The sequence below is a fragment of the Pleuronectes platessa genome, chromosome 9 (assembly GCF_947347685.1).
Source record: "Pleuronectes platessa chromosome 9, fPlePla1.1, whole genome shotgun sequence".
In the NCBI taxonomy this organism is placed as follows: Eukaryota; Metazoa; Chordata; class Actinopteri; order Pleuronectiformes; family Pleuronectidae; genus Pleuronectes; species Pleuronectes platessa.
Window position 1 is genome coordinate 23,703,895 of NC_070634.1, and position 21,325 is coordinate 23,725,219.

The following is a 21,325-nucleotide window of genomic DNA, read 5'->3' on the forward strand; positions in this document are numbered from 1 at the left end:
GGTGTTGACAACCAAACAAGGGTCCCTGCATCCTCAAAGAGAACTGTCTCAGTGTCATGCACTTCCACAGAGCTCAGCTTCTATCCTGACTTGGATTATCCTCACCACAAACCATCAGCCAATCAATACTGACAAAAACCTGTTCATTGCCAAAGCAAAAGATGAAAATACAACATTAAAATCATAAAATCTGATGGCCCATGCAGCGTGGCTTCTATTTCAGAAAGTTATGAACAACTGTCTTCTCTTCTCCTTTCCTGACTTTCCATGTTTTCAAAATGAAGATGTCCGCAGTCTCATTTTCCAGATTGTGACATTAACCAACAACACAAATCCAGACAACATTCACAAACCAGTATAATTCCAGCCTGTGATGATTGACTAGAATTACTTGTCACCATCATAACGTCTCTTTCCTGAGTGATGCATTTGAAAAACAATTCAACGAGAGCTTAGAACCATGGATGAAGAGCTGGTGACGAAAAAAGACTCAACGTCAGTCGAGCTGAATCAGTCGCTGACCCGTCAATCAAATGAGATTTTGACAATTCAATCCTTTCAATTTAAAACACAATCAACACATCTGCACTTTGCCACAATCTGAAGATATACTTGTGTTAGTGGGTGACATTGTACGTGAAAAAACACAAACTCTTATTTTCTAAAGCTACAGTTTACACGTGTCCTCAAACGCCTCACTTGGACAGTATAAGTGCAGTTACTACAAGAGCTTGAGCTGAATTTTGTATTGTAATTATTTTGTAATACCAGTTATTTGTATTAGGTCACATACTTCTAAATACATTGAACAATTTGCACACATTTATTTTTTTTATATATCGCTCTGTATCATCTGGGATCAGTCTCAGATACAAATTATTGGTATGTAAACATAGAACTCAAGTGTTTTCTACTGCAGAGATAAAAAACACATTTTAATTTTACAACATACACAGAAATGATATAATACTTTCTACTTTACTTTTCTTAGCACATGGTTACTCACCCGAGTGCCTCTTTGTCCCTGAGGACCAGGTAAACCAGGAGGACCAGGAGGACCCTGAACCAGAGACAGAGGGAAAGAGACAGAACAAATGGATTGTTAATGAGAGAGAAGAGGGAAAGAAAGGACAGACACAGTTTGTCAATAGTGAACAATAACACAATGTCACTTCCCAGTACTCTGTATTGATAAGGGATCCATTGATGTCAGAGGTTTGAAGTTCACAGAAAGTGAACCAAGTTGTTTCTCTGATGTTTGATCAGATAAACTCACATGGAGAAAGACAGAATTCATGAGTGGAAACTAATCCTGGTTCAGGAAGATGTGAAATATCATATATAAAAAATTCATGCAAAATAGCTGACTGTACATTTGTGGTTTTATAAAACTGTGATTGTACAGAAGGGACAATTCAAAACAATATCCACTTCACTCACCCTGAGTACTGTCATAAAATACAGAACACATAACAATGATAAAAGTCTTACATGTGGCTTTTAAGGTTTTGATTAACAACTTTTAAATTCTGGTCTTTGCTGAAAACAAATACTTGTGACAACTTGATAAAAATAATTATCTATTTTCGTTGTAACCCGAATAGGACAGATCCACATTATCTCACTGAGGAACCAAGCCTTACTTAATCTGTACTTGGGGTACTGCATTCTTGTTTTAAAATGTCAAATATCCATCTTCACAAGTAAACACGGCTTTCGCGGGATGAAGTTTGTGTACTTTTATGTTTTATCAATAACAAATGCTGCTGATTGATTTTAAATAGTAAATAGAAGACTCTATCATATAAGCATTGGAACATGAATCTGAATATATGACAGAACTCTGATGTTCCAAAGTTCAGCTGAGGAGTCAGAGAGAACATGTTCAATATTCTGAACTGTTGCTATAGCCCGAGTCTATAACGAGGTGCTACAGAGCATCTTTATCCCCAGTCCGGGCCATGGACGGGCAGAGGGGGACACATGAATAAAGACACAGCTGTTTGTTCCTCTGGACTCCCACACACAGACACATGGAAACTGTGAGCACAACACCGCCTTCACTACAACAACAGGGACCATAGACACTGAGGCACTTGAGGAGGAAAGTGATAATATTCACAAGTTTAACTGTGCTACTGAGACACGGGTCCAATCTTTTCCCCACTGGAGTAAATTCAAGAAGTCAATCGAAGGGAGGAATGACTCATCCTCTGAACTTGAGCTGAATCTCAACAACCTCATTGTTGTCACCCCCCCACATGTCGTTAATAAATGGGCCTGATAACAAACTGTGTAACCGAGGGAACATTATGGACGTGATGAAGGTGTGAATAACCCGAAACCACTAACCTGAATCCTGTGAAGCATTTTTATAATCACTAATAATAAAACCAGATCCAAATAGGTCCTGTTTCCAAGATTGCTTCAGAAACACGAGCAACACATCAATATAATACTTTTTTTAACTATGGTCACTGCAGCTGTGTTAAAGAACAATCAGTCCAATGTCTTTTAAAACTCATTAGCAATAATGGCATTAAATAAAGTTTAACAATAAACTGTGCTATTTTCTGTTTCTACTTTAAGATTCATCAAGTCCCAGTGAGTAGACCTGTGTCAGGTACTTGGATTTATGTTACCTCGTATAAAATGATCCAAATGGATTCAACATGGTGCATTAAAACCTAAAAAGTCACATCACCATCTTTATTTAAAACGTTATAACCTCATAACTACAACCTTGATGAAGGATTTCAGTCATATCAGACGTCTGGATCTTAACTTAACCCTTAACTCAGCAGAGAGTCCTGGAGAAATACTTATTTTCAATGTGAAAACTCGTATTCAGTGTTTTTACCTGTTTTAATCACAATGTCAGTTTATTTTGGAGAGTATAAGACCTCTGTGGATAATTTGCCCCTGAATAACCGCCGCCCCCCCAAGAACACTGAAGGAATCCTTACTGGACCAGACCAAATCAGGCAAACAGCCCACAGACTCTCCTGACGCCCTTTATCCACAAAAGACTGAGAAACACTCAGAAGTTCTACATATTTTAATCACCTGGTTTGTTTTTAGAAAGGAAAAGATCTCTGAGGATAATTTGGCTCTCGGTAGAACCCCCCGAACAATGACCACTGAGGGACTCACATCCTAAAAGCAACTAGCACCTAGAAGTAAGCTGAGTTAACTTTAGCAGCAGCTTGGCTACCAGCCCTCATTCGCCTCTATCCGCCTCTGTCTGCCAAACAGTGTCGGAGGAACTGATTTTTAACTTAAGTGCTTTATTCAGTGCTTCTGCCTAATGTATTCACCAGGTCCATTTGTTTTGGAGCAGAGGAAACCTCTGTGGATGATCTAGCTCTTGGAAAAAAAAAACTCCTGGACAATGGACGCCCCCAACACACACAGAGCTGGCTACTGTTTTCACCCAGCTGGCCAGAAGAAGCCTCTGACCTTCAGCTAACCCAGAATTCAAAAAATGCAAACATACTGTTTTATTCATATTTTTTACCAAGTTGAGAGCCACTGGAAAAGTGATCGTGCTCGTAACATTGCAGTGAGTTGTATTCAGGCTCTGAGACGTGAAGGTAAATGGCAACCTCTCAGTCGCACCTACAGGCCTCAAGGCGTTTTATATCTCATATAGCTGCACCATGGAAACAGGTAGGTTATTAAAAACATATTACATCATGACTCCACGATTTATACAGATTGGATAAAGAGCTCTGACGCTTCTCACTCATGGAAACATAAGCAACACCTTCTACATCTGAGTGGTAGAAGTGTGTTCAGGGGAAAGTTTCCCTGACAGCCAGCGTTATTTAATACTTCTTCTTTCTCCAGGATATACCTTCAACCTTCAGGTGAGTTTTCAAACCTGTCAGGCAGTATTTCAGCAGAGGGAATGACATGTTATTATAGCGACTTGTTGATACATGAAAAAAGAACAGTGCTTGGACATGATAACACTGATAAATCACTGCACTGCACTACCAAACTATTTTTTCCATATACTGTACCCATGTAGGAAAGCCACATTTACATATCGTTAAACTGGTGTGGCCATAAAATAGCTCTGATTGCCACGCGACCAACTTTTATGTGAAATTTTTTTCCATAAACATCAGAGCATTCATGTATTCAGTCACTTACCGGAGGACCTGGTTCTCCTTTGGGGCCGGGGAAACCGTCTTCGTAATCGTACAAGAAATCCGGTTCCTCATATCCATAATCGTACCCTTCCATGTCGACATCATCGTAGCTGCCATCCGGATCATGCTGTTCGGAGGTGTCCACCTGATTCTCCCTGTACAACGTGGTACCGTTGACTCTCACATGAGGCCCTTTGGCCTGATGGGTGTGTTCGGAGTCAAAGCCAGAGTCCCTGGAGCTGATGATGGAGTTGTTCCTGAGTCCTTCCTTCACTCGACTTAGCCTCACATGAGGGATCAGGCCTGGGTTGGCGTCTGGAGTCGGCAGGCTCTCTTCCTCTGTGCTGTTTTCTGAGGAATCGTTATCCCCTTGGGGCGTACTCCCTTTTATCAAAACGTTTTCCGTTGTGCTGTAGACAAGATCCAAAGCTGCTTGCGCCCTCAGGGTTGCTAAGGTAGGACTTTCCGGCTGAACCCAGGATGCGGTGGAGTGAGCAAGGGGATCCAATGCAGAAAGGTGGCTCTGGTCCCCCAGACTAGGTTGTACTGATGGGCTCAGAGCCGAGTTCTGTGTGACCAGAGTACCAGGGGACAGGTTGATAGCCGCTGTGATTTCGGTGGGAGTCTGATGAGTAGCTGCTACTCCAACAAGGGAGTTTGTCAAAGCAATAGAAGGGGGTTCATTTGCCTCAGTAGCCAAACCGGGATGTGGCAAAGGCAATCGGTAAGTGTCGGCCAGTCGGCACTGTTTTTTAAGGTAGCTGCAGTAGTGCGCAGCAGCCTGGGCTGAGGGATAGATATCTAGTTGGCAGACTCGACCGTTGAATGTCGCGGATTTAGAGTTCATCCTTCCCAGAGTGAAGAGACCCCCAGAGTCCCCAAGCGACTGAGACCTCCCCAGGGTTTGCTCCTGCTGATGCACGGCTCCACAATCTGTGTAGAAGGACACCGAGCGAGGACGAACGGCAACAGCGAAAGGATGCTGGCGTCCATCCTGCCAGTTGTAGTTGAAGTAGATGGAGGCCTTCTCTGCAGTGTAGACCACCACCCTGCGCGGCAGCAGCTGGATGCCAAAACGCAGCCTGTCCCTGCCATCTTTAACAGTAAAAAGAAAAGCATTGTTCGCTCGCCAGGAGCTTAGACTAATCACGACGGAAAACTCCTCACCAATCTCTGGTGGGAACAGACTTCCCGCCGGAGCCTCATAGAAGGAATTTGAGTCGAGCAATACTCCATATCCAGAAACAGGAAGAGTTAAGTGTGAGGGAACAGTGGTGTAAGAAGTCGAAGGTGAGCTTTCCCTCTCGTAGGGATCGTCTGTGGTTTGATCCGTGAGCCCCAATCGATAGAGAATATCGACTCCTGAAGAACAGAGGAGACACTGGTAAGGTTGACATGCAGGAACTGGATCACAAAGCAGGCAGACGACAAACCAAAACTGTCCTGGTCTTATATTACGATTCCTTGCAAGATAAAGACACCGAAACTTGTAGACATATTCAACTTTACTGGAATAAGATATAAGGCAGTCTTTAAGCATTTCATGTAAACTTGAGGTAGTTAGTTTGGAAAGGACAACAATTCCACTGATTGTATTTGAAGAAGAAAGAAGAGGGTTAAGTTCGCTACACCAGTCAAATACCATGTAGTGGTGAAGCACCCAGTTCAAGTCCTACTGGGGAACTTCGGCACATAACTTCTCTCGCTTCCTATTTCCTGTCACTTCCACTACACCTGTCTGTTGTATTTAAATGTTCTTGTGAACCACTCATCCAATCAACTTGAAACTTGACAGGCGTATTGCTGAGGACACAAGGAAGTGCAGTGTCGACTGTCGACTGAGGTTTTATGGATGAGTGGTTCTTGAGTAAGCTTCAAACATTTTCACTCTGTGAAAGGGATGAAACGCTTCTAAACTGATTTAAAATCAGAATTTATAAATGGATTTTGCTGTATGTTTCTGTAAAGGCTAAACTTGCCAAGTTTAACAAATCCTGGAAATAAAACAAGACAATCTGCAGAACCACAATGTAATGTAGAATTCAGCTGTTACAGTAGACCAGTCTCCTGATGACGCTGGTGACCCCTCCCAGTTTTTCACTTGGAGTCAGTACCAGTAGGGCACCTGGGGCCCAGATGGGTGGACGGGACTGGAGAAGGACGGGGCTGAACTGGGATTCAGGAAACACAGCCTATCCGCATCAATCTGCCACCAAAGATTCATGAGAGCAGCTTCTCTCCAAACGCTCCTGTCATTCTTTACCCGCTGCCCACGGGGAATTCTTTAGAGAATTTATGCCGTGTGTTTGAGAGTGTGTGAGAGAAGGAGAGGGACACATTGTGAGGGAGTATGTGTGTGTGTGTGTGTGTGTGTGTGTGTGTGTGTGTGTGTGTGTGTGTGTGTGTGTGTGTGTGTGTGTGTATGTGTGTGCACCTCTACATGTGTGTAGGGGTGGTTTTGAGGTATTTTCCTGACTAATCCAGAAACATTGTGTTTCTTTGAACCAACTGCTCTCTGTATTCAAGTAGGTAGATTTTACTGTTGTTACGTTTAGCTTTTATTTTCATTTTATTACCTAGATTTACCTAGTTTTTCTAGATTCTTTGTTTCTTTTTTAACAACTTTTAGGAATGCAGACATGAAAAAAATACCAGACATCAAAGCTGGAACATACTTCTGATGAGTTGCACGTGTACGACCTTTTGACCTTTCACCTTGATCATGGATCGAATCAAACTGCCAGTAGATAGATGAATGTCAACAGAAGAGAAGCCTCAATAAAGAACAGTGGGGGGACTTTGTTGAAGCAAGTTTTAAAGAATCCTATTAGTCACTTAAAAGTTATATATTAGCTGTCAAGGTTCTGTGCATACTGATAACCCTCCTGTTACCTAACGTGTGATGTGACGCATCAGCTGCTTCTGTAACAGATGTTTTTTTATTTTAGTCTCTGCAGGAAGGACGGGATGAAAAGGAGAAATAGAGCCACAGACCGACAGATGTTATAAACAGAAATAACATGAACACAATCTTCTTAGATGTGGTTTCACAGGGAGTTTAGACGTTCAACCCAAGAAGGAAGACTCATCTCTCTGCAGCTGAATCAAGCACGCACTGATATGTCTTTGACATTCTTTGCCCCGGGTAATGTCAGCCCAGATTCCAATCAACCTGTCTCATATGAGAAGATGAGCTGCTCCAGCACTCAGTGTGCATCCCTCCTCCTCTCGTTATGATTGATCCTGCCTGGAATGGGCTCATCAGCTACAGGTACACGTTTACCTCCTCTGTCCAGGGAGCTACAGACAATGCACATGCATGTGGAGATGTGAACAGGTATGTAAGAATTCATCAATGAGGTCAACCTGACACTAGTGTGCCTGCGTGATGGGGTATTCCTGGCAGCAGACTATTAATGTGCCAATCAAAATACAATGCGAATGCTCAGAGAATCCTCAAAGGAGTGAAACATTGGTTCAGAACTTAATGAAGTTTTCTAAAGATTGTTTTGACAGCATTTGGTCGCACTGAGCACAGGCAAGTTGTTCAAGGAGGTTGCATCCAGAGTGATACGTGGAGTTATCATCTATCAGATGGCTACAAAGAAACTAAAGTGTACCGACGTGTGACGCCCCTTTCGGATTGACTGGTACTACTCTGTGTTTCGGGTTCTCTCTCCCCCCCACACACACACACACATATCCTGGTCTAGTTATGTTCCCTTAATTTAAATGTTATGTTTTGACTTGAACCTTACACCTGCACCCACATCCTTCACGGACACACACCACACACAACTGATGTCGCTGATTTTCACATCCCATGCAGAGGGTGGCTGCAGCTCTGGAGGTGAGGCGTGAGTTGTCTACCGTACCAGGAATGCCGGTGGTTTGATCACCCGGCTCCTCCAGTCTATATATCTCTATATGTGAGTGAATGAGAATGTGTGTGTGGTAATGAGTAAATGTGAATCGTAGAGAAAAGCAACCAAATATCAGTCGGTAGGTTTGCAGTGTTTGCTTTTTGTTGTTCACACCAGAGCCAGGTCATAACAAGCAGGGGTTCGTCCTTTTAGTGCCTGGTGTTGATGGTGGATGCAGATTTGGTGATGTGGTCGACCATCATGCTGGTTTGGGATGTGTGCCCATCAGAGGAGCTGTTGTTTTGAGAGATAAACCAGCTGTTTGTTTTTCTCTCAGTGTCTGTATCAGTAGTGAGGGCTTCTCTTCTTTGTTGCTGTGGACATTTCATATCTCACCGCACAACACCAACACTCAAACTGGTTGAAACCAAATAGATGTGAGGGGGATACAGAGAAGAACTAATGTCTCTGCTTATTATCAACCCAACTTGTGTCTCTCTCATCCTCAACTCCTCTCATCCCTCTTTGAGAATCACCTCATCCCTTTTATCAAACAAGCCAAGCTCTCATCTGGTATTTCCACTTCTTCTTTCTCCAAACTAATTGGTGTACTTTCCCAGAGTGACCTTCCTTGCATGTTTTTCAAACTATGTTTACAAGTGGCATATTTCTGATTAAGCAGAGATGAGAGGGGGGAAAGGAGAACAGCGGCCGAGGCTGAGAGGCTATTTTGGCTGTTTCTACTCGCAGGCTGATGCAAGAGCTGGAGAGCGTGAGCAGACATGTTGAGGGAGAAGGTTGGAAATGAGAATAAAAGCAAAGAAAACGAGCTCCTGTTTAAACCCTCTCAGATAAAATATAAAGTTTTAAAAATCAGCTTTGAGTTGTTGTCTGTGTGTTTTTTAATATTTGGATCTTATCCAGAAGAATGTTTCCCCCAAAAGGTAAATGGTTCACTCTGAAGAAATGCACTAATTAGACTTTTATATCTAAGTGCAGCTTCTGAAATATCTGCATATATTGCCTTTGAATCTGAAACCAGTTTGTTTTTCCTTTCATTTAAAATCTATAAAAGTATAAGCCACAAGTCATGAACCATTATTCATTCAAGCGGAGTCACACAAGTCAGAGGTCACCACCAATTCAACTATTTCCTGACTCAGGTTAAAACCCAACAAAGAAAGGGACCACCTGGATCCGTTAAACTGTAGAAATTGTGAAAATCTCAAGGATCAGAGAGGTTATCTCACTAGCTGCACAGACAAAAACAATATATAGAGAAAGGCCTTTATATGAAAGTACCAGGTAGTACTGGCAGTATAATGTTAACTTGTGCTGGAGGGTTTTGTCTTGTACCTTGAGATAGATAGTGTTCGTCTCCAGAGAGCACTGCTGAGCATACTGACAGGAGCAGGAGGAAGTTCCACCTGGAGGAGCAGAGACACACACATTAACAACACATCACTGACTTTTAAAAGCAACCAAATGAATTATAAAAGTGTAGAGAAAGGCGATCACTGATCAAGATGAGTAATTCTGACAGGGACAGGTGGCCGGTCACAGGAATCATATAGATATTAATATAGATATTGACACATATGACTTATAAGGTTTAAGTCACTATGTGCGTTGCAGCCTGGGACTAAAAGACAGACACATAACACCCTGGGGAAAAACATTAGGAACATGACAGCTGTACACACAGAGGACCTGGACTAGGACTTCCTCTGTGCTCCTTCATGCTGTGAGGCAACACACACAATCCCTTTTTATTATAGAGAATTATAGAGACATTTTATGTGATAGTGACTGTATATCATGAGACTGTTAAAGAGGAGACTACACACAGAATATGATGACTGCCATGAGACAGTCACAGGCAAAGTGAGCCAACACTGGAGTCTGATACTAAAACAACTCAACAGAAAACATTCGCTGAGGTTTTCTCTCAGTCACATGTGAAATATGGTGGAGTAAGTGGTAATTCTGAGGAAAACACTGATGACTGCAACTGTTGGCTCTTTCTATTGTGAAGTCTGGCCTCTATCCTGCTGACAGGAGGAGAAGGAGTCTCCCTGGAATCATCCATTTAGAGTAGCGGGTGCAGATCTATTTGAAAAAACAGCTGATACATAGATATAGTGTGAGACAGAAGTTAGCTGGAAGTTGAAAACATTTCCTGTAACTTGGCAGGATCAGGAGATCTGTTTACAGCATTATTGAAAGACCACTTGAGAGATAAACTGACACCAGCAGGAACTAATGGGGAAAACGCAACTGTACTTTCAATTGTTAAATTTAAGTGCGAAGCTAAACTATTGAATCACAGCTTTGGGTCTACGCACGTGTTTACACAATAAACTTATCGTTCCATTAGCGTCAAAGTTCAGACACATCTCACTGCTGCTAAAGGTTTATCTTAGCTTCTATAATTGTGAAATAAAAACACAGAAGGTTGTTGCATAAAAAGTTTACAGCCTTTTTTCTCAGGTCAAATAGCACAAGGTAACTACTTTTTGTTTCCTTCAAAATAAAAGCATATCGATAGTGGAGCTGCATCACACTGAGTTCAACTCAGGTGTAGCTCAGTAAAGTAGCTGCTACACTGATATGAAATGTTATCTGTGAAATGCAAAGGAGTTCTTAAATTGAAAGTAATGATTGATTTGATTATCACCTCATACTCATTACTTTGTGCTGATCTAAACAATATTCAATGACTGTGATCCACACGAGCATAAATAAACCAAAAATAACTGTTGTGGTACATCTACAAATTCAGTGAAGAGATCAAGAGAGGAAAAGAGAAAAGATGAGGAAGAAAAAGAAAGATTGAATTATTTAAAGTCAAAATTTTCAAATGGAACTTATGATTATGACCTGTGAATTCACGAGAACCCGGCTGCTAAGCAGCAGCAACACAGAGGCTAATATTAACACCAGTGACATTGTCTGGCAACCATTGATCACGCTGGCGGGCATGTGATGTAATGCAGCATGTGTGAAAGACAAAGTAACAGCAGGGAAACGTTAATTAGAAAGGTCTGGTTAACCACTCATTTTGAAAAAAGACTTGGAGAATTAATTACCCTTCAAGACTTGAAAAGAATTGAATCGAAATCAAAAAGCCAGACGGGACACGTTCTCTCCCTCCACATCTCAGACGAGGCTTTTCTCCTTTTCACCGGCATAACTCATCATCAAACTGCTGTTAAGCGAATGTGACTTTGAGAGAGAATCACATAATTGTCTGGAAACGATCAAACACGACACAAGTGTTCTCTGCATGAGAAGGACGAGTGGGTGAAAAAATTCAGCAATGAGGCCAAACAGCTCAATTTTGGTTTCATCAGACTAAAGACTCTGGTTTCTCACAGTCTGGGAGTCCTCTGGGTGCTCTTCAGAAACGTGCACTGTGAGACGCCTCGGTCTGGTCACTAGAACCAGAGCGGTGGAGAGATGCAGTGCTGGTGGTTGTCGTTGTTTTGAAGTGTCTCTCATTTCCAATACAACATCTCAGCCAGACTTACCACAGCTCTGCAGACTCTCCACTGCCTGGTTGTTGATCTGATACACAACATCGGCCGTGTGACCTTATCCACCTTTTTTTAAATCACTGAATTTACCACAATTAGAAACAAATAAAGATGTAGAAACCTGAATCGAATTTCAAATGTCATAGCAACATCTGCTTTTTCCTTTTTTTTATATTCATTCCCATCCTATCATCTGTGGAGATTATCCTTTGAGGGTCACAGGGTCGGCTGGAGCAAATCCCGGACAAGCCTCCAGTTTAACAAAGGGCCAACAACATACAGAGTCTCAAATTAAACCCGATCTACATGTCTCTGGACTGCAGGGGACCTGGAAGAACTCATGCACATACAGGGAGAAAATGCAAACTCCACAAAGAAAGAAACCAGGAAGTGAAATGGGAACCTTCTTGATGTGCAGACAAGATGAAAGAATAATCTCTTGCAGCCCTTGAACATTCAGCTCTTTGAACCCTGCCTACCTGCCTCCTCCACACTGAGCTTGAAATCAGAAGTCACAACTTGTAAATACTCAACCTTGGAGCCACTTTAAAGACAACCTGAATCCTGTGTTTACCAAATTCATTCAAATTGACATTTTAACATCGGAAAATGCCACGAAAAGTCACACAGAGCGAATTATTGAGTCGTGTTTCATTGTTACCAGATGATTTCGTCTCAAAGGCAAAGCTGGTTAATAATTTAATGTTGTTCAGCAAAGCTTTTACCACAAAGAAGCAGAATCAGCCCCAGCGATGATTCAAAGAGAGAAATTGTCTCGTCTGCTTTTTAAAGATTTATTCTTACAAGTTGAAAAGCACAATTAATTCTCACAGAGTTGAGCTCATTTAATAAACAGGATATAATGACGTGCTAGCATGTTCTGAAAAACCTCAACACTTTGTACTGGGAGATGATGACAGTGATCTAGATACAAAATATTGCATCTCTAATGCTGTGACGCACAATCCCCCCCTCATACTGATGGTTTTAAAAAAATCATAATGCCAAAAACATATAAATTTAACTATAAACCTTATATTCCACTAAGTTTGACGATTCCTATCAATAATTGACCTGTGTGGTGAACTCTGACCCTAACTGACCCCACCTCTAGGTGGCACTGCCCACCACGTAGTGCATCGAGTCCAGAGGAGAAATTAAACATAAATCTGAAGTTATTCAAGTTGTTACCTTTTAATATTATTTATGCGCTGTGTTGACTCACTCCTCTTTTTTATCAGTAGCATTAATAAAACATGACACATTTAACTGGTATTCATTCTCTAATTGCAACACAAGCAAAACAAGCTGAAGTGGATTCTGGGAACTACTGTGATGCTTTTAAACACTGACACTGAACAGTGGTGTTTGTTCAGAGTCTTACAAACATCTCTCCTCCAAGAAGATTAACCCGGCAAAGAGGCTGCCGGTGTTTGTGTGGCCCGAAGGAAGAGAAACAGAGAAGTAAAAACAATAACTAAGGAAAGCTGCAGAAAAAACGAAAAATGCAGAGTGTAAGCATGATGAGCTGTGTCTGTCACCTGCTCCCCATCGAGAAACTGGTGCGACATTCCACAGCCGGGAACTCAGACAGATCCCCAGAGCAGGAAAAAGCTCAAACTAGGGGCGGGGTGGGGGTGTGTGTGTGTATGTGGAGGGGTTGGGAGGGTGTGGGGGGGCAGGGGGGGGGGTGTTATATACATGAATACAATCATTCATCTTTGGCGAGAGGATCAAAATGACATTTATAAATCCAGTGAGTAGCTGGTTGCGCTTAAGAGTTGGCAGGGTTTGAAAGTAGACCAATGAAAAGAAGATAAAACTAAAAATATAACACCGAACATTCCCCGCTGCAGAGTCGAGTGGGGCCATCTGATGCTGATTCAAGCAGATCCTCTTTTCTCCCTTTCGGCCGTCTGTCACACATTCTCCCTGTTGGGGCTATTTAAGGCGTCCCCGAGGCTCAGGTCTCTGCTGCAGCACATCCACAGTGATGTAAGAGCAGGTGGTGGGAAATCTTTCCATCAACCTGAACGCTACCCTTTACCATCCATCCGTCTAAGTGATGGTCTCTGAATACATCATCACTCTTTGACATGTTGTTAGTGCTTTTTGTCCAGAATCAAGGGAAGGAAGGAAGTGAAGGAGATGAAGGAAGGCTGCGTGGCGTCCATCACGGCCTGCGGATGATTAAAGATGATGAGGGAGGTGAATCCCTGTGACAGCACATGATGCTTCCCAGTCCTGGCAGTTAATGGAAAAGGCTTCTGAAGGCGAGACAAAGCTCCCCAAACACTGCTGTGTTGACTAAGGGAAATACCACTATGTGTGTGTGTGTGTGTGGGGGGGGGGGGGGGGGGGGGGGTAGGGTTAGGGTCCTGAGAGTCATGTCAGGACTATAAATAATCACAACTTAAAAAACTGCCCCCTCTGCAAGGAACAATTCCAGCACTCACAGGTCTTGCATCTTATATCCCCAGAAAATTAGCTTGGATCCCCAACAATGGCTCAGTCAACGGAGGCAAAGGGATTAATTTGATTTGGCAAACAGGGGCAAACCCACTTGAGTTCTGTTTACAGTGCTCATAAGACACAGGAAACAGTTTCCTTCCGTTCATCGCTGACGTCGGCCTCGTTTTATGGTGAGCGGCGACGCCCCACGTGTCCATGGAAGCAATTATCCAATCCAAAGGAAGCAGACGCAGCTGTTAATCTGCTCAAGTGTCTCTGAAGTGTTTCACTTACTGAAGGAGGAAGGAATAAAATCAAAGTTAATCTGAGTTTGGTTTTGTAGAAAGTTGAAGGAAGCTTCTCTTTGATTTCCTGAAAAGGTTCCAGGACACTTCTTAAACCATCCCACTGGCAGTTTAGAGATAGTACTCCAACCTTTTACTCAAGTAAAGGTACTCCAGTAAAAGTGAAAACACAATATTAACTTTTCTACCCAAGTGAAAGAAGCCAAGTACTTCTAAAGCAGAGGTGGAATGTAACAAAGTACATTTACTTCATTACTTTTCTTTATGAATATGTACTTTACTTCATGTGTCAGCAAATATCTGTATTTTCTGCTCCTAGTAATCAATTACAAGAGGGGAACAGGTCCATTGATCCAATCAGAGCAGTCAGGGAACATTAGAGTAGAGAAGAAGAAACTAAAATGGATTCTGAAGAGACCAATTACATCAGGTAGTAGACCACACTCTGCAAATACTTTTACTCAAGTAGAAAAGTTAACTTGGTACTTTGAATTTTACTTTAGCACATTTTGGTCTTTCAGTCATACTTTACTATAAGTAAAGGTTTAAATCTTTCCTCTACCACTGGGTAAAAGTGAAAAGCACCCAAAAGTAGATCTACTCAAATAAAGTACAGTTATATGAAAACTGTACTTCAGTAAACAAACTGCTTGTTGTTTCTTCCCTCTGCTGCCTGAAGGGATTCACTTTTACTAAACCTGTCATCTTTTCACCCCGTCCCTCATCTTCAAAACATCACCACAGTTCAGCAGTCGTCTGCAGAGCTGCTCCACATAGAGCTATCTCTCAGAAGATCGAGGTTTATAGAGCTGGACCTTGGAGCATGTACCTCACCTCCACTGTTTGATGCCCCTGTGGCAGAAATGTGGCTCAGCTGAGCCCAAGTTTTAAATAGAGTGGAATTCAAAACAGAGGGAAGACTCCGACGCAGGAGCTGACACAGCGCTCAGAGGAGCTGGAGTACAAATCTATTTGTATCAGAGGGTTAGAGATAGAAATCTGCAGAATTAGATCCATCATATATACAGTAGCTATGTCATCCCTACCCTGCATCACACACACAGACACACACACACACTGTTCACCAGCTACAGGTGGATTTCGGGGAAAACATCTGAGTTGTGAATCATCAGGAGTTCCATCCCTGCATGCTTCGCTTCTCCTTCTCAAACACAACATTCCTGGACAGGAACAAGTAACTGATCCGCCGCCAATATCTGCTCCCACTGGCTGCGTTTCAGCTTTAGCACCTGTATCCTGATGGTAATGACTAAATCATTGAAAGTGGGATTGTATTCTTCTCATGTCCAAATGGCCGCGAGCAAAACAATCAGCGTATCGACCATTTCCAGGTTTCAGTTGGCTGATCAATAGCTCTGCATTAGCCAAGACTTGAAATGTGTTGCATATGATTTCCACACTACCCCCGTGCAACCGTTGAATTCAAAATATGAATCAACATATGCTATTACCAAAGTCTGCATGTGTGTCAGTGTGTCGTGTCCGAGTGCTCGGGCCTCTGACAAAGAGCCGAGCGTGGTTGGTGTTTGTCAGCTCTCACAGATCACCGATCTGGGGTCAGGAGGTCACGGCAGAGCAGAGCAAAGATTGACTCAGTCTACAGGACAGCGAGCAGACAAAGGGCTGTGAGTAAACTTCCACGGGGCTTTATTAGTTTGCCCTTTTCCTGTAGCGGTCGGACCTGCAGATGTTAGGAGAGTTAAATACACTCCCTCAGACAGACAGGCCTGAAAACCCTCTGGCCGCTGGTGTGGAGCGAGGTGGACTGGCTGTGATCCCAGCATGCAACATCTCTCAGGGGAGAAAGCTGTGTGTCTCTATTACAGTTCTTCACAACCGGGTTGTTGCCAATGTCGCCGTTATGATCACACAAATAACAACATCCAATAAGTGGCGCTTAGTTGAACACCAGACAGTTTTATTATGTTTTGGCAGTTGTAGAAGAATGTGCCTTATGACATGTTCACATTGAGATCTGTGGAGCGTTATCCCGATTAACTATGTTTCTAGAAAGATACTTTTTGAGTTTACGAGTTTTCTCATGTCTGAGCACCAAAAATTCAAATTCCAATCACATCCCTAATCCCCTTATAAAGAGATCAGCAGATAGAGATAAAACAAACCATAACTGGCTGCATGTGGTATGTTTTTATTTGGTTTAACTAAAGTCTTACAATAGATCAACCAAATAACTTCGATCCGTCCCATTACTTGGTCTAGTTTGCCTTTGACAAGATTTATTTCAAAGTGTGAGGAATTACCAAGAGTTTCCTTTAGCTGGATTTTCAGCAAGAATGAAAACAAAGGGGAAGACAAAGGCTGGGGGCCATGTTTAAGTAATTACAGTAATTAAGTGTGCTGGTCGTGTCACAGTGAGCCACAGTATCTGTACTGCATCTGTCTACAAGAGTTCCAGACTACTGACATGTTACATAGGGGGGGAAATCTTTACAGATTGTTTGGTGGTCGAGTCGAAGGGGAAATGTGTGTTTTGATATCCTCACATTGAGTTCCATCAGTCTCAGTGGCGTGTGTGCACTAAGTACACCATGACCATTGGTGGACTCAGGGGTTATCACAGTTACACTTATCAATGGCTGTCAGGAGATCGATTGCGACAAAGTGGCGCGACTAGATTGTCCCAAAGTTGACGAATGGGTTCCTTATATCCCCGAGCATCGAAGGCTCAAACCTATCCCAGGATTCAGTGATGAACACTTTTTCAAGGAATTCAAATGTCCACATGTTAAAAAACAAAGGGGCGTTAACACTTTCTCGTTGTATCCGACTGCAGCTCCGTTGCTAGGTTAAAAGGCGTGACTAGTGTCTATAAACAGATTCTGTTCTTGTGAATGTGGAAGATCTGTAGGTGAGGGACAAGATGTTGGGGGAGGAAGCCTTCTGGTTTCTGTTTCTACTTGAACCAATCAGGTTTGAGCAGGCTCTGGTGGCCTGCCTGTAAACAGTCGATGCCTCGGCTATTGGCTCATTGATTTCTATGCAGTCATGTGCTGTAAACTGTCAATGCAGATCAGCCAAAACTTCATCTGGACCTAAAGCACCAACAGAAAGTATGGCTGTTTGTGTTTTGAGTGGAGGATTCGTTCGCCTTATGTGATAAAAGAAACAAGTCAAGATTCTAGACAGTGTCTTTGCCCCATATCTCCGCTGTCTACAGCAGAAGCCCAATAATACTGGCCATTTCTCCCCAGAGGCTGTTTTGTCCTCAGATGAGAGCTGATGGGCTCCGAGCTTGGGGACAACCTCGTGACGCAAATCAGGGAAACCTTCCGTGGACTGTCTCACAAAGACCGTGAAGACCGAACCTAAATGAGACATTCTGCAGAGGATTTCCCTGATTTGTATTTCCCTGATTGTCCCATTTCAGATCAGCCTTCATGGTCTACGCAGTCCATGAAGTAGGCGTCATTGGTGTCCTGCGTAGACCATTAAGCTTCCTTGGAAGGAGATGGCCCCTAAACTGAAATCGCAGCTACTGGGACTGTTGAAAACCACAGGGAACCCACATATTCCCAGCTTCAGCGTCATCGCACCAACTTCAACAATCAATAAAGCAAAGCTCCCGACCACAGCACAGAGATTTGATCAGGCATGCACAAAGAGCGCTGGTGTACGACAGATGTGAGGCAGCTGCAGACCTTCCTTGAACTTTCTTTTGATTCTCACTGCTGTTCTGAGATATGAATCATGTCATTAGTGGTTTGTATTAGTCATCCTCCTTTTAATGGACCCCCAGCTCCAGGCAACAGAGATCTTCCCACATCTACTTCCTCAAGAACTCATCGCTCTAATATGTGGTATTGAGAATACAGTCAAATGTACAGTGTACACAGTTCCACCACTGGCAGCCATGGAGCAGCAATGCCTGCAACAGTGGGGGATTGTCTGCAGCTCGGGAGCCAGTCAACCACTGATGCACACACACTGACTCTCAGTGAATCCAAGGGAGGCCACACTTGTTCCCAGTCAACTCACTTCCTCCATAAGGCTCTGGTTTTCACTCTCAAGGACACACAAAAAAAAACTCAGGATTTTAGGTTCCACTTTGTTTTCTGCGCTGAGCAAACACTGTCAGCGAGAGAACAACAGGACGCTTTGTGAGATCAGCTCTTTTTTCCGGGTCGTGTCTGGAGGGGATTCATAATGGAGCACAGACGACTTGAACTCGGCTCTGATAGCATAAAATAAGTTTCCCCCCCCCCCCTCCCCTGTTAAGTGGCATCCGGAAGGCGTGCACGTCTCCCTGCAGCTCCTCCGACCCAGCTGAATGTAGCAGGACAACAAAACCTGCATGTTGGACGTCAACAATACACACTTCCATGAGGAATGTTCAGCTTTTAAAAGGCTCTAAATAGATTTTCTTTGGTCCATTTAAAGTCAAAACACTTGTGATCCTGAGTCACTGAGCACTTCATCCCGATGCTTTACCAGAATCATTAATCCCTGACATGCTGAATAAGCATTATTGCTCCCAAGACATCCTGATTCACCCTCCTCCTCCATGCTCCACTGTTTATTCCCCGGCTTATCATGGCTATGTGAGAGAAGAACAAATGACGGGAAGGGGGTTCAGCGGTCGGCCATATGGTTTTCAGATTATAATGTCGGAGATCTCAGGCTGCATGTTCACAAGGCGAGTTTAAAGCCAAGGGGGGGGGGGGGGGGGGACTGGATACATGATGAACCATTAAGTATACAGGAGAAGTTCAATTACATCCAGCCAATCAGATGAAAAGCACAGATATCAAAGGGGGGAGAAATGAGGACATGCACAGTTGCACATTAAGCAGGAATTTAACAGGTCAATAAAAAACAAACTGGAAACATCATGAAAACGTAAAATAATGATTAATAATGATTTAACTTTTCATTGTAAGTCAAGTTTCAGTGGCAAGAGCTTTTATCTGCAGGGTCTATGTTTAGTCCAGCGGCGTCCCTGTCAGGGAAAGAGCCACAGACCCCAGAACAGAAATAAACCCTCCAGTTGCCATGTTCTATTGAAACTGCCTCCAAAAACATGCATGCACCATGAAACCGCACTTACGTTGCAGCCGCGGAAACGTGTCCACTCCTTGTCCGTTGAGCTCCTAAATGCATTTGTATGCATTTGTCCAGGCAGCAGAGATCTGGGTGAAAACAGAATCACACGCGCGAGGATGCCTGTTCATGGGCTAAGCCTGGTGGTGGTGGGAGCCAGAGGAGGCGTAAAGTGGACGGAGGAGAAGTGCCACCTCAGAATTTCCTCATCGTACAGCAGCGAGTCCTGAGGAGAGCTCTCTCTCTCTCTCTCTCTATTTCTCTCTCTCTTTCCCTCTCTCTCTCTCTCACTCTCTCACTCTCTCTCTCTCTCGTTCTCTCTCGCTCTCTCTCTCACACACAAACACACACTCCTTCAAACCCTCTCAGATCATTTACGCACGAAAACGCGCGGTGGATCCAAACTTGGAGACGCGCGACGGTTACGCACGGTGGTTCGAAAAAAAAACAAAAACCAAAAAAAGGTTTGAACACTTAGTTTTTGTTTGTGTGTGTTTCTGCTGAGTTAACTCGACTCAGAGAAGCAGCGCTGCTCTCACACTGCGGTCTCCAACTCGACTGCACATCCAGCCCTGCGCGTCTTTACCTCCAGGCGGTCGTTCCTCCTGCTATGTGCCTAAACTTGCACTGATGCAAAAGGGAACCGTCTTCACCCCAACACAACTCCAGCTGGTGGTGTTGGATTTCACCAGCCACTCGTGACATCACGGGTAGACTTAAGGCTTGTGTTCACCGATGCCCTTTGTCTTCTTTGACTCGTGGAATTAGACCAAAGCTGGTATAATGCCTGTGTTTGCTCTGCATGTTGCGTTCACTGTCAGACACACACACACACACACACACACACTCACATACTCACACATGCACTGCACAGTTAGACTGAAATAATATCAGAGAGGGGATAGAAGAGATCAGCTGGCTCAGGCTCATGGTGTTTGCTGACAAGAAAATGTGCCAGGTGCTGCAGCTGTTGCTCTGGCGTCCTGGCAGGAGAATCTGGTCTTCATCATATGGAGACTTGTATTCAGGACATTTTATTTTGGTCTTAAAAAATGTTCTAAATATTCTGCTGGACGGGATTATCGCATCAGGGGCTGAAGACCCCGCTGAGGATTTGATCAGAGTGAGAGTCTGACTCTCTAAACATCTTTTAAACTCTTTTTACTGCTTTATATATCTCATGTGGACAATTTCCTTTAGTCAACTGTTTTTAAATTGTTCCCAAACCTGCCTTATAATAATTCATATGATTTATTCTTGCTTCTTTAATGGCTACCTGTGATCCTTCATGTTTCCAGTTGTTAAAAATTCTGTTGCCAATCATATAATACTGTAATGATGTTATTACTGTAATTGGGGGATTTATCAATTATGATTTTATTTGATCCAAACAGACACAGTTGGGCCTCCACAGTGAACATGTGGAACATTAGAGACAGATTTTCAGTGTCTCCATGTCAGGGGACAGGAGGTGGGGTTGTATAAACTTTTCATCCCATTTTTATAACATCAAGTTACTAATTAAAACCAAACTTACAGGAAAAATATCATTTGAACAAACTTCCTGTGTGATGAGAATTACCTATGATGACAGAAAACTGTTTTTGACATGTACTTTGACATTTTAGTTTGGTGCGTCTCCCATCCAATAACATGGAGGAGTCAGGATTTATGACCTATACCACCAGGTGGCGATCAAGAGGCTTCACTTTTGAGGAGATGTCCTGCCCATATTTAAACAATCCTAATTTTGTTATTTGTGTTAAGATTTCCGTGGTGTGAGTCTTTTCATCCACAACACAACGCACACAAAGCTGAACTCCACACTCAGTCCAGATGCATGTGGTGGTGCTGTATATAAAACGGCTGATTGCACACTGCTCTTTAATTTCTTTGTCCAGCCTCCAGAATGATTATGTTTTACACGGGGCGTC

General features: G+C 43.1%; 1 protein-coding gene across 1 annotated transcript in view; it reads right to left on the minus strand.

Moving 5' to 3' along the window:
- Positions 1-20,232, minus strand: part of LOC128448055 (collagen alpha-1(XXIV) chain) — a 76,822-nt gene extending 56,590 nt beyond the window's left edge. Inside the window, exons 1-4 of the mRNA XM_053430581.1 lie at positions 19,399-20,232; positions 9,377-9,447; positions 4,159-5,519; positions 1,007-1,060 (exon numbers count right to left, since the gene is read on the minus strand). Of these exons, the coding sequence (XP_053286556.1) occupies positions 1,007-1,060; positions 4,159-5,519; positions 9,377-9,447; positions 19,399-19,451 (1,539 nt within the window). The 5' untranslated portion in view covers positions 19,452-20,232. The remainder of the gene's footprint in view (positions 1-1,006; positions 1,061-4,158; positions 5,520-9,376; positions 9,448-19,398) is intronic.
- Positions 20,233-21,325: the final 1,093 nt, after the last annotated feature.